The 17,340-nt window shown below is 33.1% G+C and overlaps 1 protein-coding gene across 3 annotated transcripts in view; it reads left to right on the top strand.

Annotated features, from left to right (window-relative positions):
* The window catches only part of FSTL5 (follistatin like 5), a 722,149-nt gene that overhangs the window by 604,435 nt on the left and 100,374 nt on the right, over positions 1-17,340 (top strand). For 2 of the 3 annotated variants that reach the window (XM_049631267.1, XM_049631266.1), the window contains exon 10: positions 13,031-13,057. The exons of the other annotated variant lie outside the window; for it this stretch is intronic. In XM_049631267.1, the coding sequence (XP_049487224.1) occupies positions 13,031-13,057 (27 nt within the window). The remainder of the gene's footprint in view (positions 1-13,030; positions 13,058-17,340) is intronic. 3 annotated transcript variants of the gene reach the window in all.

Below are 17,340 nucleotides of genomic sequence, written 5' to 3'. Positions count from 1 at the left end.
AGAGAGAAAGAATCTCAAGCAGGCTCCACACCAGCAGCGAGCAGCCTGATGTGGGGGTAGAACTAACAAACCATGAGATCATCACTTGAGCCAAACCAAGAGTCCTGTGCTTAACCCACTGAGCCACTCAGGTGTCCCAAGATACTTTTTAACTTAATATCACACACATTTCCAAGATTAAGCTGAAATTATTTTATAAAAGTTATTGTTAGTGTCTAATTTCCCAATTAATATTTTTATATCAAAATTCCTACCTCATAATGCTGATATCTGGGTTCTCTACTATGAAATTGTACAAAAGCTAAGATATATTTAAAATACTTTGGGGAAAATGAATTCAGTTCTAGAGTTAGTCATCCTTTCGGTGCCACTACATGTGACCTTATTGTTATAGAATGGGAATGTAACAGATTGAAAATATCACATTTTAATTTTGTAACAGAGTGCCAAGCCTGGTGCCGATTGTGTCTATGAGAAAATCCAAACAATATGAAATTCACTTTAATCAACATTTCACGGGTGTCTGGGTGGCTCAGTAGGTTAAACCTCCAACTTCAGCTCAGGTCATGATCTCATGGTCGGCAGGTTCAAGCCTCCCATCAGGCTCTGTGCTGACAGCTCAAAGCCTGGAGCCTGCTTGGGATTCTGTGTCTCCCTCTCTCTCTCTGCCCCTCCCCCACTCATGCTCTGTCTCTCTTTCTCTCTCAAAAATAAATAAACATTAAAAGAATTTACAAAAAGACCTAAAATACTTGAAGGTATTGTAAGAGACAAATTTGAGTTTATTTCAGAACTTGTCATTGGCCTGCTAAGGTTTTTAATATTTGGTCTTTGACAAAGAATGTCTTTTTTTTTTTTAATATATGAAATTTATTGTCAAATTGGTTTCCATACAACACCCAGTGCTCATCCCAAAAGGTGCCCTCCTCAATACCCATCACCCACCCTCCCCTCCCTCCCACCCCCCATCAACCCTCAGTTTGTTCTCAGTTTTTAACAGTCTCTTATGCTTTGGCTCTCTCCCACTCTAACCTCTTTTTTTTTTTTTTCTTCCCCTCCCCCATGGGTTTCTGTTAAGTTTCTCAGGATCCACATAAGAGTGAAAACATATGGTATCTGTCTTTCTCTGTATGGCTTATTTCACTTAGCATCATACTCTCTAGTTCCATCCACGTTGCTACAAAGGGCCATATTTCATTCTTTCTCATTGCTATGTAGTACTCCATTCTGTATATAAACCAAGAATGTCTTTTTTTTAACGTTCATTCATTTTTTGATAGAGAGAGACAGAGTGTGAGTGGGGGAGGGGCAGAGAAGGAGACACAGAATCTGAAGCAGGCTCCAGGCTCTGAACTGACAGCACAGAAGGGGTATGTGAAATAATGTGTTTCTCAACACTGTGTACACACAAACATCATATTATTTCTCCTTATTAAAAAGCAATATATATGCTAATTATTACTGCAAGTTGCTTCACATTTGAGACACAATATAAAGTTGCTATCTTTAAAGATATGTTTAGAGAAAAATATATATGTACATATGCATATAAACATATCTGTGGTGTGTGTGCATACACGTGTGTGTCTGAGTATGTGCCAATCACTGTTGTAAGCAATTTAAAATTTTAGCTCATGGAATTTTCCTAAAATCTTTATAATATCTAATTTTTCTTGTTTCATTCAATTTCTATAGAAGTCTGTTCTTTTTTTCTTTATTGGGGGAGGGGCAGAGAGAGAGGGAGACAGAGAATCCCAAGCAGGCTCTGTACTGTAAGCTCAGAGCCCGATGCAGCAATGGAACCCATGAACAGTGAGATCATGATCTGGGCAGAAACCAAGAGTCAGACTTGAACTCAACCACTTGAGCCATCCAGGTACCCCTAGAAATCTGTTCTAAGAAGAAGTAACCTCCTGTTAATTTATGTTAATTTACCCTCTGTTGTTTTATGAGACATTATGTCATTTTCTACATGAACACTTTCTCAGATAGTGTAAAGTCCAATATTTTTTTTTTCCTTTTTGTTTTGTGACTACTGGAAATTTCAGGTGCTAAATTTATGGCCTACTACAGTGGTTATTCATTTGGGTGTCTGATGCCTTTTATTGCACTGCTACTAATCTGTTTATAATATCTTTAAAGATGAGCAATTTTAACTGAATTATAAACTAAGCATTTACCCAGAATTCATAAATATCAAGATATTTAATGTATTTGAGGGTTGTAATTATAATTTTAATTAATCTCATGAAATATTTACCTAAAATCTTTATTTTATTGATAAATAATGTTTTTAAAGTAGTCAATTTCCTTCAAAGATTCCATATCTCTTATTTTACTTACTCTATATTTAAATATAATTATATTTGTGTGTTAACATATGAATATAATTATACTAAACAGACATTTAAATATCAAATAGTGAAAAGTTCAATATATGAGAGAAGTGATAAAAGTGATAGAAATAATACTCTTATAAAAATTATTCTGCATTGCAATAGCTTTAAAGTCTACCATCTTTCATTGTTTCCTATGCATAAGGTTAATTAATATGCAAATAGTCTATTTCTCTAATTAATTTGTTTTCTCAGATGATAATAAGAGAGACTCTCTGATAGTCCTAATGATACGCTAGGATATGCTTTTATGCAAGGTTTTGTTTTGGCAGCATTTCTATTAATTTAATTTCTATAGGTATGATTATCTCGAGTTTTACCTAGGAGATATGGGATATATATAAATACATTTATTGTATATATACAACTATATAATCAAGATCTATTGAACAATTCATTATGTGCCATGTGATATTTAACAAATATTATAATCACTTTATTTTATTTTGTAATTCTCTAATTAACCATTTGGTATATTTTCTAGGTGAGAAAGTTAAAGCAAAAGAGGAAGTAACTTTGCTTGCCATATACTTGAAATGGTAGGGTATATAAGTAAGTTAGAAGGCAAAGATTTTCCCATACATACCCATAGCTAATCACCACAATTGTTTAATAATGTCATTGTTTCTTGTTTATCATGTAAATATGACGATCAATAATTTGTGTGAAGAATTATCAAAATCAAGTCACTTCCTGACAATGGTGGGCTTAGAATTTCTCTTAAGAGAAGCTCAGGTGTTGGCAGTCTGGATGGGAGGATGTTAGCTAGAAAATTTTTCTTGAAGTTATGTTTGTTAGCAAGCAGCCTGTTACACTAACATTGTGTGGTATCTGAGATGGTCCTAATGATCCTCCTCTGCTGTTATACACACCCTTATATAATTTTCCATTGAAATAGATCAGTTCTCTATCACATATAGAGTAGGGTGGAGGTGGAAGTATATAATTTCTGGAGCCAGTTCAAAAAGGGCATTTGGGCTTCTGCCTTGCTCTCTTGGATCACTCACTCAGTTGGAGGAAGCCAACTGTCAGTATGTGAGGACATGTAAGCAGCCTTGGGGAGAGTCGCATAAGTGGTGAACTGAGGCTTTCTGCCAACAGCTAGCACAAAATTGCCAGCCGTGTAAGTGAGCCACCCAGAAGTGGATCTTCCAATCTAAGTCAAGCTTTCAGATGACTGGAGCCTCATGAGATATCCCAAATCAGAACTCTCTTAGACAAGTCTCCACCACAGATACCATAAATGTGTTGTTGTTGTTGTGGTTGTGGTTGTTGTTGTTTTAAGCCACTAAGTCTGAGATAATTTTTTAACACATCATGTGATAACTACTACAGATATGAGCTTACTTGATTTGGCATTGGAAGGAAAGATGGATATAGTTTTTTTGTTGTTGTTGTTAAGTGTATTTATTTATTTATCTAAGTAATCTCTACATCCAACTTGGGGCTCGAACTCAGGACCTCAAGACCAAGAGTCACAGGCTCTTCTGACTGAGCCAGCCATGTGCCCTAGAAATATGGATATAATTTTTATTTGTTTTGTGTCGTGGCTTTAATCTTTTGACAGGGGAACAGTTCTTACATTGCCTTGGTTTCAATCAGACTACTTGGTTGCCAGAGTAAGTTCTATTTGGTTAAGTATAGGTTATTTTTAAAGCGATGTGATTGTTAAACTGGCAATGTGAAGCAATGAGGGATGTATCCATATTCAAAATCCAGAAACTGATATCCTAGACACCTGCTGACTCTCTTCCTCTCCCATGGGAGAGTCCCACTCTGAGTTCTCTTCAGTCTTACAAATTATCAGGGGCTCTGAATCTACATAATGGTGCCTTTTGCTCTGCATTCTTATAATTCTGGTTCTCTGTGTTCTTCGTTTTTTAACATGATTTCTTGATTCAGATTAGTCCTGAAAAGGATCTGATCATCTCATTTCATCAGCTTATATAAATTAAGACCATAGATTCCTGGCCAGTTTCTGAGTCATATTCCCCAATGTAAGTTGGACACTATATAGCCTACTTAGTTAATGTGAGACACTAGGTTGGGAAGCTGTGTAGTCAGTGGGGAGAATCATCTTCAATCAGTGCCCAGCAAGTGACAGTTTTACTTAAAAGTGGCTTTGAATTTGGCACATGGCAGGCAATGTACTTGACATATCTTACATAGCTTTCCTTCCTAAAAATAGTATATTTTAAATGTCTCATTTCATTCTCCATATGCACTTTCAAAGAAATTCCAGCTTACCATAATACTAACTATACATTTTTAGATACATTAAATTTTTATCTACATTTTCTTTTAACGTTACCCTTTTTCGTTTGCCTTCTGAAGTTAAGTCAGTTTCTTAAATGCAAAAGGAGAAGCAGTCAATAAGACATCTAACTAAAATACTATCTTTCCGTAAATGCAGTTTATAAAAATATGTTTTCCACTGATGAAAACCTTACACTTTCAAAGACAAAGAAGAACAAAAACTTATTTAATGAAAAGCCAACCAGTTTACATATGAGTAGCCAAGCAAAATTAGCTGTTTAGTACTATGATATGCTGCTATGTAGTTAATCACCTTATTACTATTACTTATATAATATTCAAATCTCCCACACATATTTCCACAAACAGGTAGCATATTTAATATGAGATCCATCACTTTGAATATAATTGCAAGTCGCTAATATAAAATGAGGCAATTTATTTAAAAAAGGCATTGGGGCACCTGGGTGGCTCAGTCAGTTAAGCATCCAAATAAGCATCCAAATAAGCTCCAAATAAGTGAAGCATCCAAATAAGCTCAGGTTATGATCTCACGGTTTGTGGATTAGTGTCAGGCACGGTGCTGACGGTGCAGAGCTTGCTTGGGATTCTCATTCTCTCCCCTCTCTCTGTCCCTCCTCCACTTGTGCTTTCTCTCTCTCTCAAAATAAATAAACTTAAAAAAATTTTAAAAAGGCATTAATAAATGATTCTGTTACTAGTGTTCAAGCATCTCTTCCATTGAACCACATTTTCATTATAAGACATATGCTATCTTCAGAAAGAGTTTTGCATTTCATTTAAGTTATGAATAAGTGTTTAATTGCTTGGTGTCTGTAACTTTGAGGGTTTTTTGTTCAATTATAAATAAAATATTTCAGAACAGAAATTTACTTATGCTATATTAAGGGATGCATTAGATGTTTTATACGATTCTATAAATACAGGAACAAAAAATTAAGCCCAGACTGTTGGTTCTACAGGGAAAAAAAAAAGATGTTAAGTTTAAAAGAGAACTAGGGGCAAATTAAGTGAAGAATTCTGGTAAGGGTATTACTGTCATATTTAACATATGGGTAAAAATGAAGAAATTTAAAATGACTTGATGTTTGGAATGTGAGTTTAATATGATACAAGCATGTCATGGATGACCTTGTGTGCTATGCTAAGGACTTTGAGTACACACACATGCACACACACACACACACACACTCACACACACACGAATATGCATTATGTTTTTAAGCAAATAAATGGCATGATCAAGCCTGCATTTACTATAGGTAGCTGTTTTTATTGTGTGAAAAAGAAATTAATATGGAAAAACAAAGCCATTCCAATATGCATGCAGCTGTTAAAATATAAAACATAGAAAAGTAACATCCCAATAGAAATAATAGGTTAAAGGCATAAATAGAAGAAAATTTTCTTAAATATTTGCAAACATACTCAATATAGCTTATAATCAAAGTATTATATATTATATATAACATACATATGTTATATATACACATGTATCATATAACATATATTCATATTTGGTGAGCTTGTGCATATGTACACATACACATACATACAGTCTTAGTCTTCCTTGAGTGTGGAGGGGTGAATACTTGCATAGACTGCGTTTGGTGCTGATAACAACCATCTGGCAATTAACCTGACAGCATGCGTCAATGGCTTTAAATATCCCCATACCTCTTGTAGGAATGCATACTAATGGAGTAACTACATAGAAGGATGGTCATCACAGTGAAAACACATCCATGCACACATACACACACACACACATATGCGTATAAATGTATACATACATGCATCTTTTTGACTAAGTCAATGATACTTACTGAACCTTATAACTTAAATTAGCTTCTGGTCTATGTACTAAGTTAGGATTATTGAATAATGAGCAATAGTGTTTTTTAAAGGAAGAAATCCATATGAAGGAATAGTGTATAATGATTAAAACCTTATATATTTGAAGTCTAGGGTAGACATATGATAAATTAATATAGAGGATTTAAAATTATTTTTATATGTTGCATATTTACTGATAGTATCAGAAACACCCCCAATTCATGCACATTTATATAAAGATCAGAAAAATAATGAAAAGACATCTAGGGAAAAGAGACTTGGTTATTATATCCCTGTAATTGAGTTTAAAGTATTTTTTAAATTTAATGTGCATTCCAACTTGATACAATAACATGGAATATGTTCTAAATACACAATACCAATATATGCAAATTTTAAATTAAGTAATTGCAGAATAAATTCTATCTATAAACATTCATTCTCTTGAATTAAGAATAATATAGCTTTACATCTAGCATATCTTTAGTGAAGGTTACACTTGATTTGCTATACTTTTTATATTTTAATAAGTCATTGAGTTTTTATTTAAATTCCAGTTAACTAACGTACAGTGTAATATTAATTTCAGGTGTAGAATTTAGTGATTCATTGATATGTTATGCTTTGGGCTATTGTAAAAAGATCTCTTTTGCATTTTCTTTTTTTAAAGTTCATTTATTTTGAGAGAGAGAGAGTGGGGGAGAGGCAGAGAAAGGAAGAGAGAGAAAATCGTAAGCAGTTTCCACTCATCAGTGCAGAGCCAGATGCAGGGCTCAAACTCATGAACCGTGAGATTATGACCTGAGCCAAAATCGAGAATCAGATGCTTAACCTACTGAGCCACCCAGGCACCTCTCTTTTGTGTTTTCTAATTCTTCCATAGCATAGGTTTTGGGTTATTTATCTTGTGTCTTGTCACCAAATTGAATCATCTTACTAACTTTATGTGTACTTTGAATTCAATCTTTTGGGATTAACTTTATCTTCAAATTTTGATTATTTAATTCTCTAATTTGCACTACTAATGCAATTTATATTTGTTTCTTGACTTAATGAATTGTCTAATGAATTCACAAAAAAACTAATTTCTAATGAAAATTACAAATCACTATTTAGACTCTCAACTTGTTATCCTGATATTTTGTTAAATTTTTATTAATATAAAATATGTCTAATTTTCTTTTTTATTAAGTATAGATAATAGCAATTTAGTTAATTCTATTGTATTTACATTCTCCTTTATTTTTATTTTTTTGAAGTATAATTAATGTACAATATTATATTAGTTTCAGGTATATAACATATTGATTTGACACTCTATACATCAATGCTCATTCATCACGATTAATGTGGTCACCATAAAACATTTTTGCAATATTATTGACTATATTCCTTGTTCTGTACTTTTCATCTCTGTGACTTACTTATTTTATAAGTGGACGTTTTCACTTCTTAATCATCTTTATCTTGTTATCTTCTTATCTGTAGTTATGTATCTGTTTGTTTTTGTTTATGTTTTAGATTCTACGTGTCAGTGAAATCATGTGGTATTTGTTTTTCTTTAGTGTAATACCCCCTATATATAGTTTGCTCAGTCACTAAGAGTATTTAGACTATACTTGGTAATAGGTGGCACACTCTATCAGATTATATTTATTTAGTTATATTGCATTAATTATTCTCACTTTATATTACTAATATATTACATTAAATTAATTAATTTCTTAAATAAATACCTACCAATATAGTCTTTCATTCCAAGAGGATTCCTGTCTATGATCAAACTTTAATTTATTTTTATTTGTTTTTTAAAATTTTTAATGTTTATTTTTGAGAAAGAGAGATTGTGAGTGAGGGAAGGGGCAGAGAGAGAGGGAGACACAGAATCCAAAGCAGGTTCCAGGCTCTGAGCTGTCAGCACAGAGCTCAGTGCAGGGCTTGAACTCATGAGCCACGGGATCATGAACCTGAGCTGAAGTCAGATGCCGAACTGACTGAGCCACCCAGGCTCACTTATGATCAAATTTTTAATATCCTGATTAGTTTTTATTGCATTTTATAAATAATTTTTTGTCATTAGTGAAATTGTCCTATAATTCCCTTTGCTTTGTTACCATTATCAGATATTGGTATCTCTTTTGCTGACTTTATAAAATAAATGAAATGTTTCCATCTTGGTTGATACTCTAAAAACATTTAAGGGACCCCTGAGTAGCTCAGTTGGTTGAGTGTCCAACTCTTAATTTCAGCTCAGGTCATGATCTCACAGTTCACGTGGTCGCATGGGGTGTGGGGTTCTGCGCTGACAGTGCAGAGCTTGCTTTGGATTCTCTCTTCCTCTCTCTGCCCCTCCCCCACTCTCTCTCTCTTTCTGAAAATAAACAAATAAACATTTAAAAATATTGCAATTTTGGGTGCCTGGGTGGCTCAGTCTGTTAAGCGTCTGACTCTTGGTTTTGCCTCAGGTCATAATATCATAGCTTCATGGGTTTGAGACCTGCACTGGCAGTGTGGAGCCTGCTTGGGATTCTCTCTCTCCCTCTCTCTGATCTCTCCCACTTTCGCTGTCTCTGTCTCTCTCAAAATAAGTAAATAAAAACTTTAAAAAAATGTTTCATGTTAGTACCACGGTTATTTTTATTCCATATTTTTCTTCATTTTCAGTTTGGATATTTATATTTCCTTGGATTTTTTTTTTAAATTTTTATTAGTGTTTTATTTATTTTTGAGACAGAGAGAGACAGAGCATGAGCAGGGGAGGGTCAGAGAGAGAGGGAGACACAGAATCCGAAACAGGCTCCAGGCTCTGGGCTGTCAGCCCAGAGCCCGATGCGGGGCTCAAACTCACGGACCGCGAGATCATGACCTGAGCCGAAGTCAGACGCCCAACCGACTGAGCCACCCAGGCGCCCCTCCTTGGATTTTTTTTTTAAGTGAAATCCAGATTATCAAATTTATTAGCAAGAAATTCTACATTAAAGTGATGAATCACCAAATTGCGCTCCTGAAACTAATATTACACTATTATATTAACTACTAGAATTTAATTAAAAACTTGAAACTACAAAAAAATTCTACCATATTTTAAAATCGTAACTATAGTCATTCCTACTTTCTTCCTTGTATCCATATTTCTCTTCCTTTTTTCTTCCTCCTGCTTCTGCTTCCAATTCTGCTTTCTCTCTCTCTCTCTTCCCCCTCTCTGTTTGGCTCAATAATGAATCAATTAAGTCTATGTATTACGTTTTGGCCAAAACTCTTTGGGTCCATATATCGAATACTCATCTTTGTTGTCTTATATGAATTGTAATTATATTTGATTTTTTAAAAAGTAATAATTTATTGAAGAATTTTGTGTGTTTAAACACCTCTCATAGATTTTCAGGGCACCTGGATGGCCCAGTCGGTTGAGCATCCAACTCTTGATTTCAGCTCAGGTCATGATCCCAGGGTTGTGGGATCAATCCCTGTGTTGGGCTCTGTGATGAGCATGGATTCTGCTTAAGATTCTCTATCTCCCTTTGCCCCTCTGCTCCTCTCCCCCACTCATGTGCTCTCTCTCTCTCTTTCTCTGAAATAAAATAAAATAAAATATATTTAAACACCTCTCATAGATTATCATATTTTCTTTATTATTGTCTGAAAATATCTAAATGATTTATGCTGACTGGAATATATCTACAAAACAGAGACTTTTTATTTTCTAGTTTAGTTTGTGAGCACTCTTGAAAATATTTTCCAAAAAGCCTGAAAAAAATACCTCTGTTTGTATAATACAACATTCAGTTTGTATAGTATGATAGTTATTATAAAAATACTAATTCAGTTTTAATAATTATATTATTGAAACTTTGTCTTTTTCTCTTAATTTTTCAAACACTGCAAGTGAAGAGTTATAGAAATAGAATATAATTGTGGATTTATCAATTTTGTATCCGATCCTAATAGCTTTTGCTTTATATTTTAATCGTATGTTTTTAGTTTACATAATTTTAGGTTCAGCATGCAGTGCCTTGAATTTTGCCTTGTTTGATGTTAATATCACAAACCATGTATTTTTGGTACTTTCTCATAAATGATTTCCTATTTTAAAAAATATCTGTCCTTAGCCCTTTAAAATAGCAGTACTTTGGTATACCACTAGAATTTGTGCAGGCTTTTTCCAGTATCTGGAAAACCTACCCTTAAATCCTCACTCGGTTCACTTTTATTTATCTTGTATATCACACCTTCAATATTTCACTATGCTTAATCCACCTGTTGAAAGCATTCACAGCAATGTTCTTCTCTTTTATAACACATTAAATCTGTAATTTAATTTTTTTTTCTCAATTAGAACATCAGCTCTATTAACAGAGAGACTAGGCCTGTTCTAATTTGTGTCCTATATCACTGAACACAATGTCTGACACATGCTAGGCACTCAGTCAGTACTCACTGAGAGAATGAATGGAGATAGGAGGAAATGTGTCTAGTCACCCCCCCTTTTTTTAATAAACAAACAAAAAAAACCCACCCATACAAAGATAAGTCTAATCATGGCTCAGCCTTGCCTGAGCCTACAGAAGAAAATTTATTATCTGCTGCATGGTGTACAAAAGACTTTGTTCATCTACTCATGGAAAAATTCTCCGGCCTCATCTTCTTTTGTGCTTCAAATAGACTCAGTTACTTAAATTTCTCTGAATACAGTAGTTAGTTCTCTCTTATGGGGGGGATATGTTCCAAGACCTCCAGCAGATGCCTGAAACCCCTTATAGCACTGTACCCTAGGTGCACTGTGTTTTCTTATCTGTACATACCTATGATAAAATTTAATTTAGAAATCAGGCACACCAAAAGGTTAGCAATAATAACAAAATAATTTTAATGATGTACTGTAACAAAAGTTGTGGAAATGTGGTTTCTCCCTATCTGTCTCTCTCTTAAAATATCTGTTTGCACCACACTCGCCATCCTTCTTCTTGCGATGATGTGAGATGACAGAATGCCTATGTGATGAGAGGAAGTGAAGTGAATGACATAGATAGACACTGAGACTACCACCGATATTCTGATGGTACTTCCGGAGCAGGATCATCTACTTCCAGACCGAGGTTAACTGCTGGTAACTGAGGTCTGTGTCCTCTCCTCACAAATAGGATCTATCATTTTCATATTCATTTCAAGAACACTGTAGACAACAAGAATAGCACCACAAAATGTCCTGAAGGGAAGCATATAGCATGCATTCAGATTTGGATAAATAATCATAAAGAATTAAAAATGCCAAGAATTACAAAAAAAGCTTACTTTACACAAATTTATTTTTAAAAAATACAGCAGGTTTTGAAAACTGGATGACTTGGGCCGTCAGCATCTGTCTAAGAGTGCTGGACTACCGTGTTGGCTCTGCTGCATTCATAAAGGGCTTCCGTTAAAAAAAAAAGTGCTTTAATATGGCTAAAATATTCAGGGAATATTTAATTGTGCATGAGATTTTACATCAGTCACACTTTCTTTTGACATCTTATTTTGCTTAGAAAGCATAAAATTTGGGCAACATTGAATTGGTAATGGAGGCAGACATTTCTCTGAGAATATTTCTAATTGGTATTTATTTCATTATTTCTATCTCAATATTTTAACTCTATTGATTTAATCTCGGTATAATATTTAATAAAACTATTTTCCAAAAACAATTTAATCTGAACCATTATTGTGCACTGAACTAAGTAAGATATAGTTAGAAATACAGTAAAACCTTGGGTTACCAGTAACTTGTTCTGTCAGTGTTCTCCAAGACGAGCAAACATTTCTAACACATTTTAACTTGATAAATGAGCAATGTTTTGCAATATGAATATTATGCAATGCTGAAAGTCACATGATCGCAGATGAGTCAATGGGTGTTGAAATTTGTTTTGATATAAAAGTGCTTTGAATTACAAGCATGTTTGTGGAACGAATTATGCTTGCAAACCAAGGTTTTACTGTACTTAATTCTGTTTGGTTTAAAAAGTGAAAGCAGGCTACTTAAAAATAGGCTACTGCTATGTTCAAAACCTTTAATTACAAGAATTCTTCTTGCTCAGGAATATTGCATATTATGTAGTTATATTACATATTGTGATTATTGAGAATTTTTAAAATACATTTTTTTTCAGTTAGCAACTTTTAACTATACTGTCTTTAGTAAATAGTTTTAACTACCAATATTTGTTCTAAAGATGTATTTCAATAACATTAACCTAACTATCCCATTCTTTCCAGTGATGCATAAAATGTTTTTTGTTTATTAGCAACATCTTTATTACAAAGAAGAATCGACAATTTCAATAAATGAAAAGAGCATTATTAGCTAGTACCAGCATTTTACTGTTTTGTTAATTCGAAGTAGTTTGTTGAATTCAACATCACTTTTATGTACATGTTCTATCTTAGAGATTGTGACCTCTTTAATAGTTATTTATATTAGTATGCAATTGAACCTCTATTTACTTATTTTTCTTTCTCTCCTTTTTCTTTTTAACATGCTGCAGTAGCTAACATATTATGGAGAGAAGAAGGTACTAAATTCCATTATTTTTATATTGTGATTATTTTGTTTAATTTTTAGTAGATTTGTTGACTATGTTTTAGTAATGACCTTATTCATTTTTATGTTGACTCAATATTTTCATTTGACTATAAATCAATATTATTTTGTGAAACTGTTACCATTAAAATATTTATTACTCTTCATCAGCTTGATTTATTATCCCTATATAACCAGAGAGGTACATTATAATATATTGAAATGATTTTAAGAGTTTAAAATTATGTCAAAAAATAAAGGCAAACTTAAACATTAACTTCCATAATAAACCCTGATTTCGATTAGAAAAAGAAAAATTATAAAAACTATTACCTTATCAAGGAAATGTAATAAATTATTTAAGAAAATGGATGATAAACTTGAAGGATCTAGATTCAAATCTAGATTCCACTACCATATAATCGAGGGCCCCTTAATGTCCCAATTTTCTCATCTCAAATATAAGGATAGTTGTTAATACTCAGTAGGGTTATTACCAGTTCCTTAAACATAGTCTATACTGAATAAGCAGTTTCCACTTCCATTTATTATTGTTATTATTTTTCTTATTCATAAAAACCAGGGAGAATGCATTTGGCCAGGTACTCATGTGCTTTACTTAAATTTTTAGGAGAAAAATGTAGTAAGTCATCATTAGAGTTCTGGTAAGCAATGACCAAAATATTGCCTCACACTTGATCCTATACAAACTTTTTCTTCCCTCATTATAATGGGCTTCCTAAATGAATTGGAGTCATTGCCACCTGCGAGGGCTGTGTCTCATAAGCTTCAAGTAATTTGAGAATTGAAGCATCTCAGTTTTGTTCTCAATGATGAGGCATACCACCATTTCCCCCCCGTTGGTATTTGTTGCTTCTCAAATCTTTTGTATGGGCTTCTTCAAAGTCTGGTTTTCTTTTTTTTCTTTTTTTTTTTTTAACGTTTATTTATTTTTGAGACAGAGAGAGATAGAGCATGAATGGGGGAGGGTCAGAGAGAGGGAGACACAGAATCCGAAACAGGCTCCGGGCTCTGAGCTGTCAGCACAGGGGCCCGATGCAGGGCTCAAACTCACGGACCGCGAGATCGTGACCTGAGCCGAAGTCGGCACTCAACCAACTGAGCCACCCAGGCGCCCCCAAAGTCTGGTTTTCTGAAGAGGTTCTAGTGTAACTATACCTTCTCATTTTATTCCACTTAGGTAGTTCACAGCTGAACATACAAATGTAATCATTGTTGAAACTAGCGTTAACATGTCTGTTAAACATTTCTTTATATTCTCTTCCCTCTTGAGATCATATAATATATCTCCTGAAATTTTAAAAATTAATTTCATGTTATCGAAATGCAAGGAACAAAACTTAAGTAGTCAGAGATCAGGTAGCACAGATCTGACTTTTGCTGGTTAATTGCTGGTAAAAACTGGATGTATTATTTTACTTCTCTGAGCCAGATTTTCTAACATATTGCTTGAAATACAGTTGTCACTCCCCTTGCAAATTTGTGATATATGAATGCCCTCAAAGTATGTGAAACAATGCTTTCTTATAATTTGACTATGATAACAATCGTGAACATGATTATTTTATGATTTGAATATGAAATAATAATATGATATTTTTCAGGCTACCCTTAAAATTATAGGAGACCTCCAGATTAATTAAAATGACCCTGAGATTCATTATATGAAACCATTTTTATCTATTTAAAATTTTCCTCTGTTAGTTTTTTAAAATGTATACTCTCAATAATTATTTTCCATCAACCAGTGATTTGCTTACTTTTCATAACTTTGTTTGACAGAGAATATATCTTGAGGAGTGATAGCCATTTAGTCTATTTCGCAGATAATTTGAAGACCTGTATAAATAAATGTCTTTGGGTAAAGTTTTTAAAATCTTTTATTTCATGTGCAATTATCATCAGAGTCCTTTGTTGTTTCTTAGAATAAACAAGATTTAACATAGTATATTTGAGAAAACAATATGCCTGATTTAGATTCATAGTCATCTGTAAATTATTTTTTACAATGCTGCAGTTATTGGCAAGGCATTACAATTAGAAATGATTGCATATAATAGTAATGGTGGCCAGCTTGAGAAATCACTGAATACTAACAGTACGTACAATTATTTCATAAAAAGTAATTAAAGTAACAGCCAACTGAAGCTTCCAAATTAATTTTTCTACTTTTAAAGGATCAAAAATAACAAATATGAACTACATAACTCTGAGAGCCATTTTTATTTCCACATGTAGTAATGCTCCTTGTTTGTATGCTTGTGTCATTGTCATGGCCAAGAGAAATTTGCCCAAGAGAAAACCAGCTGGGGAATTCCAGTTTCTGGCATTTTAAGATTAATATTGAAAAGAGTTAAAAATGATAAACCTCTCATAATGTCATTTTACTTCTAGGCAAGTATTAAAACTATAAAATTTTATAACTGAAAAATTATTTTTTTAAACATTAACATCAGAATCTAGCTTAGCCAGGGTTTTGTAATCTGAATTGATTTTACTGAATTTAATGTGTATTATCATACTAATTACACAGATATTTAAGCTTGAAGCACAGCGTCCTCTACTTCTATGGGTTCTTCCACTCCTTTTCTAGCCATCATTGTGGCTTGCAGGAGTGCAGGAAGACATTATTAAGAGAGGAAATATCCACCTCATTTAATGACAAATATTTTAAAGAGCCTATTAAATGTAAAGCACTTTGAAAATACTGGAAATATAAAGACTGGAATATTTTCCCTAAAGAAAATTTCAATCTAGTAAGTTAAAGTCTAAGTCATTCTTGTTGATAACTGACTTTATGATGTGATTTGAAAATACACATTAAAAGATCGACTGGTTTTCTTCCACAACATTTTTATGATCTTGTAATAAAATGTAATCTAATAAATTGTATATTAATATTTGTTTGTAAACAACAATTTAGGAATATATTATATGGTCTAACTTAATAATATGTGTTTTGGTTTGTATAAGCGCTGAATTAAAGGAAATTAAGCCATTTTATTCACTGATGAATTAATCTTAACTTTTAAATATGCTAATTTCAAGCGCCTAACACAGATGTAAGGTGGTTCGTTATATAGGATAGCATTTCCTAAATTTGTTAGAACATGGAATTATTTTGATGAATATCTATAGGATCAATATTGAATAAAGGCTACTTTGGGATATAGTGGATTTACATGACATCTAATGATTTGAAAGTCAAAAATATAACTTCTATGTTATTAAAGATTGTCCCTTCTAATCTTTGTAAATATTTATGAATCTACTCAAACAACAATATGGAAATGATTGAAACAAATCAATATAATTAACACCTACCGACACAAGATACAAATAGAAAGTTGCAGGGAAATCTTACAAAAAGCTTACATGTTACACCATGATCTGATCACAAAGCTTTGTGATCTGTAATGTCACCAAACTGGGGAAAAAGAGATATGGCAAACAGGTCAGTTTTTAACTTCTTCAGCCTGAAATTATTCTTGTTTCATTGGCCTAACTACTATGCATTGTAAGGGAGTTTGAAAAATATAGACTAATATATACCAACTTTGTGAGTTCCATAAGCTTCTCATATATTTTTAGAGAAAAAAAAAATGCTAAGGTTCTCAAGACCAGATTGCTGCCTCACAGTAATATTGAGAAGTTATTTAAAATTAAAAAGGATTTTCAGAGCATAAATTTCTAAATTCATGAAACTTAGAAAGTTACAGCATTGTGGAGAGGTAGAGACCATGCCTTCTAACGGTCAGTACACGATGCCAATTAAACCATGATCAAGCTCTCGATATTTTCATTAGCCAGTTCTCTACCCTTGCTTTAAATACTAACATCAACTTGGCCTCTTGTGTATTTTAAATTATTTCATTAAAAAGTTTTCACATCACAATTGTGATCTGACAAGAGATATCCATTTGCAGATGTATGTGTATATACATATACATATTTATGTATGCTAAATGTGTATATATATACATACATACTCATGGGTGTATATACAAAGATATACATAATTCCAACTAATATTAATTATATGACAAAAATACTCTATTATAACCTTTGCTATGTTAATCATTAAATATGATATTAATCATGCAGATTTGTATTCAGCTTTTTCAGCATATCTTTGGAAGTTCAGGAAATGGTATACTGACTCAAAAGGACTGGTTTTACATAATGTCACTCTGACCAATCAAATAGTACCCACTTGCTGAATTAATAGTGCCCAGTGCCCAGTAAAGAGCATGA

The sequence above is a fragment of the Panthera uncia genome, chromosome B1, assembly GCF_023721935.1.
Source record: "Panthera uncia isolate 11264 chromosome B1, Puncia_PCG_1.0, whole genome shotgun sequence".
NCBI classification, from domain to species: Eukaryota; Metazoa; Chordata; class Mammalia; order Carnivora; family Felidae; genus Panthera; species Panthera uncia.
Note: the sequence above shows the minus strand (reverse complement) of the source record. Positions and strands in the feature narration are given on the sequence as shown.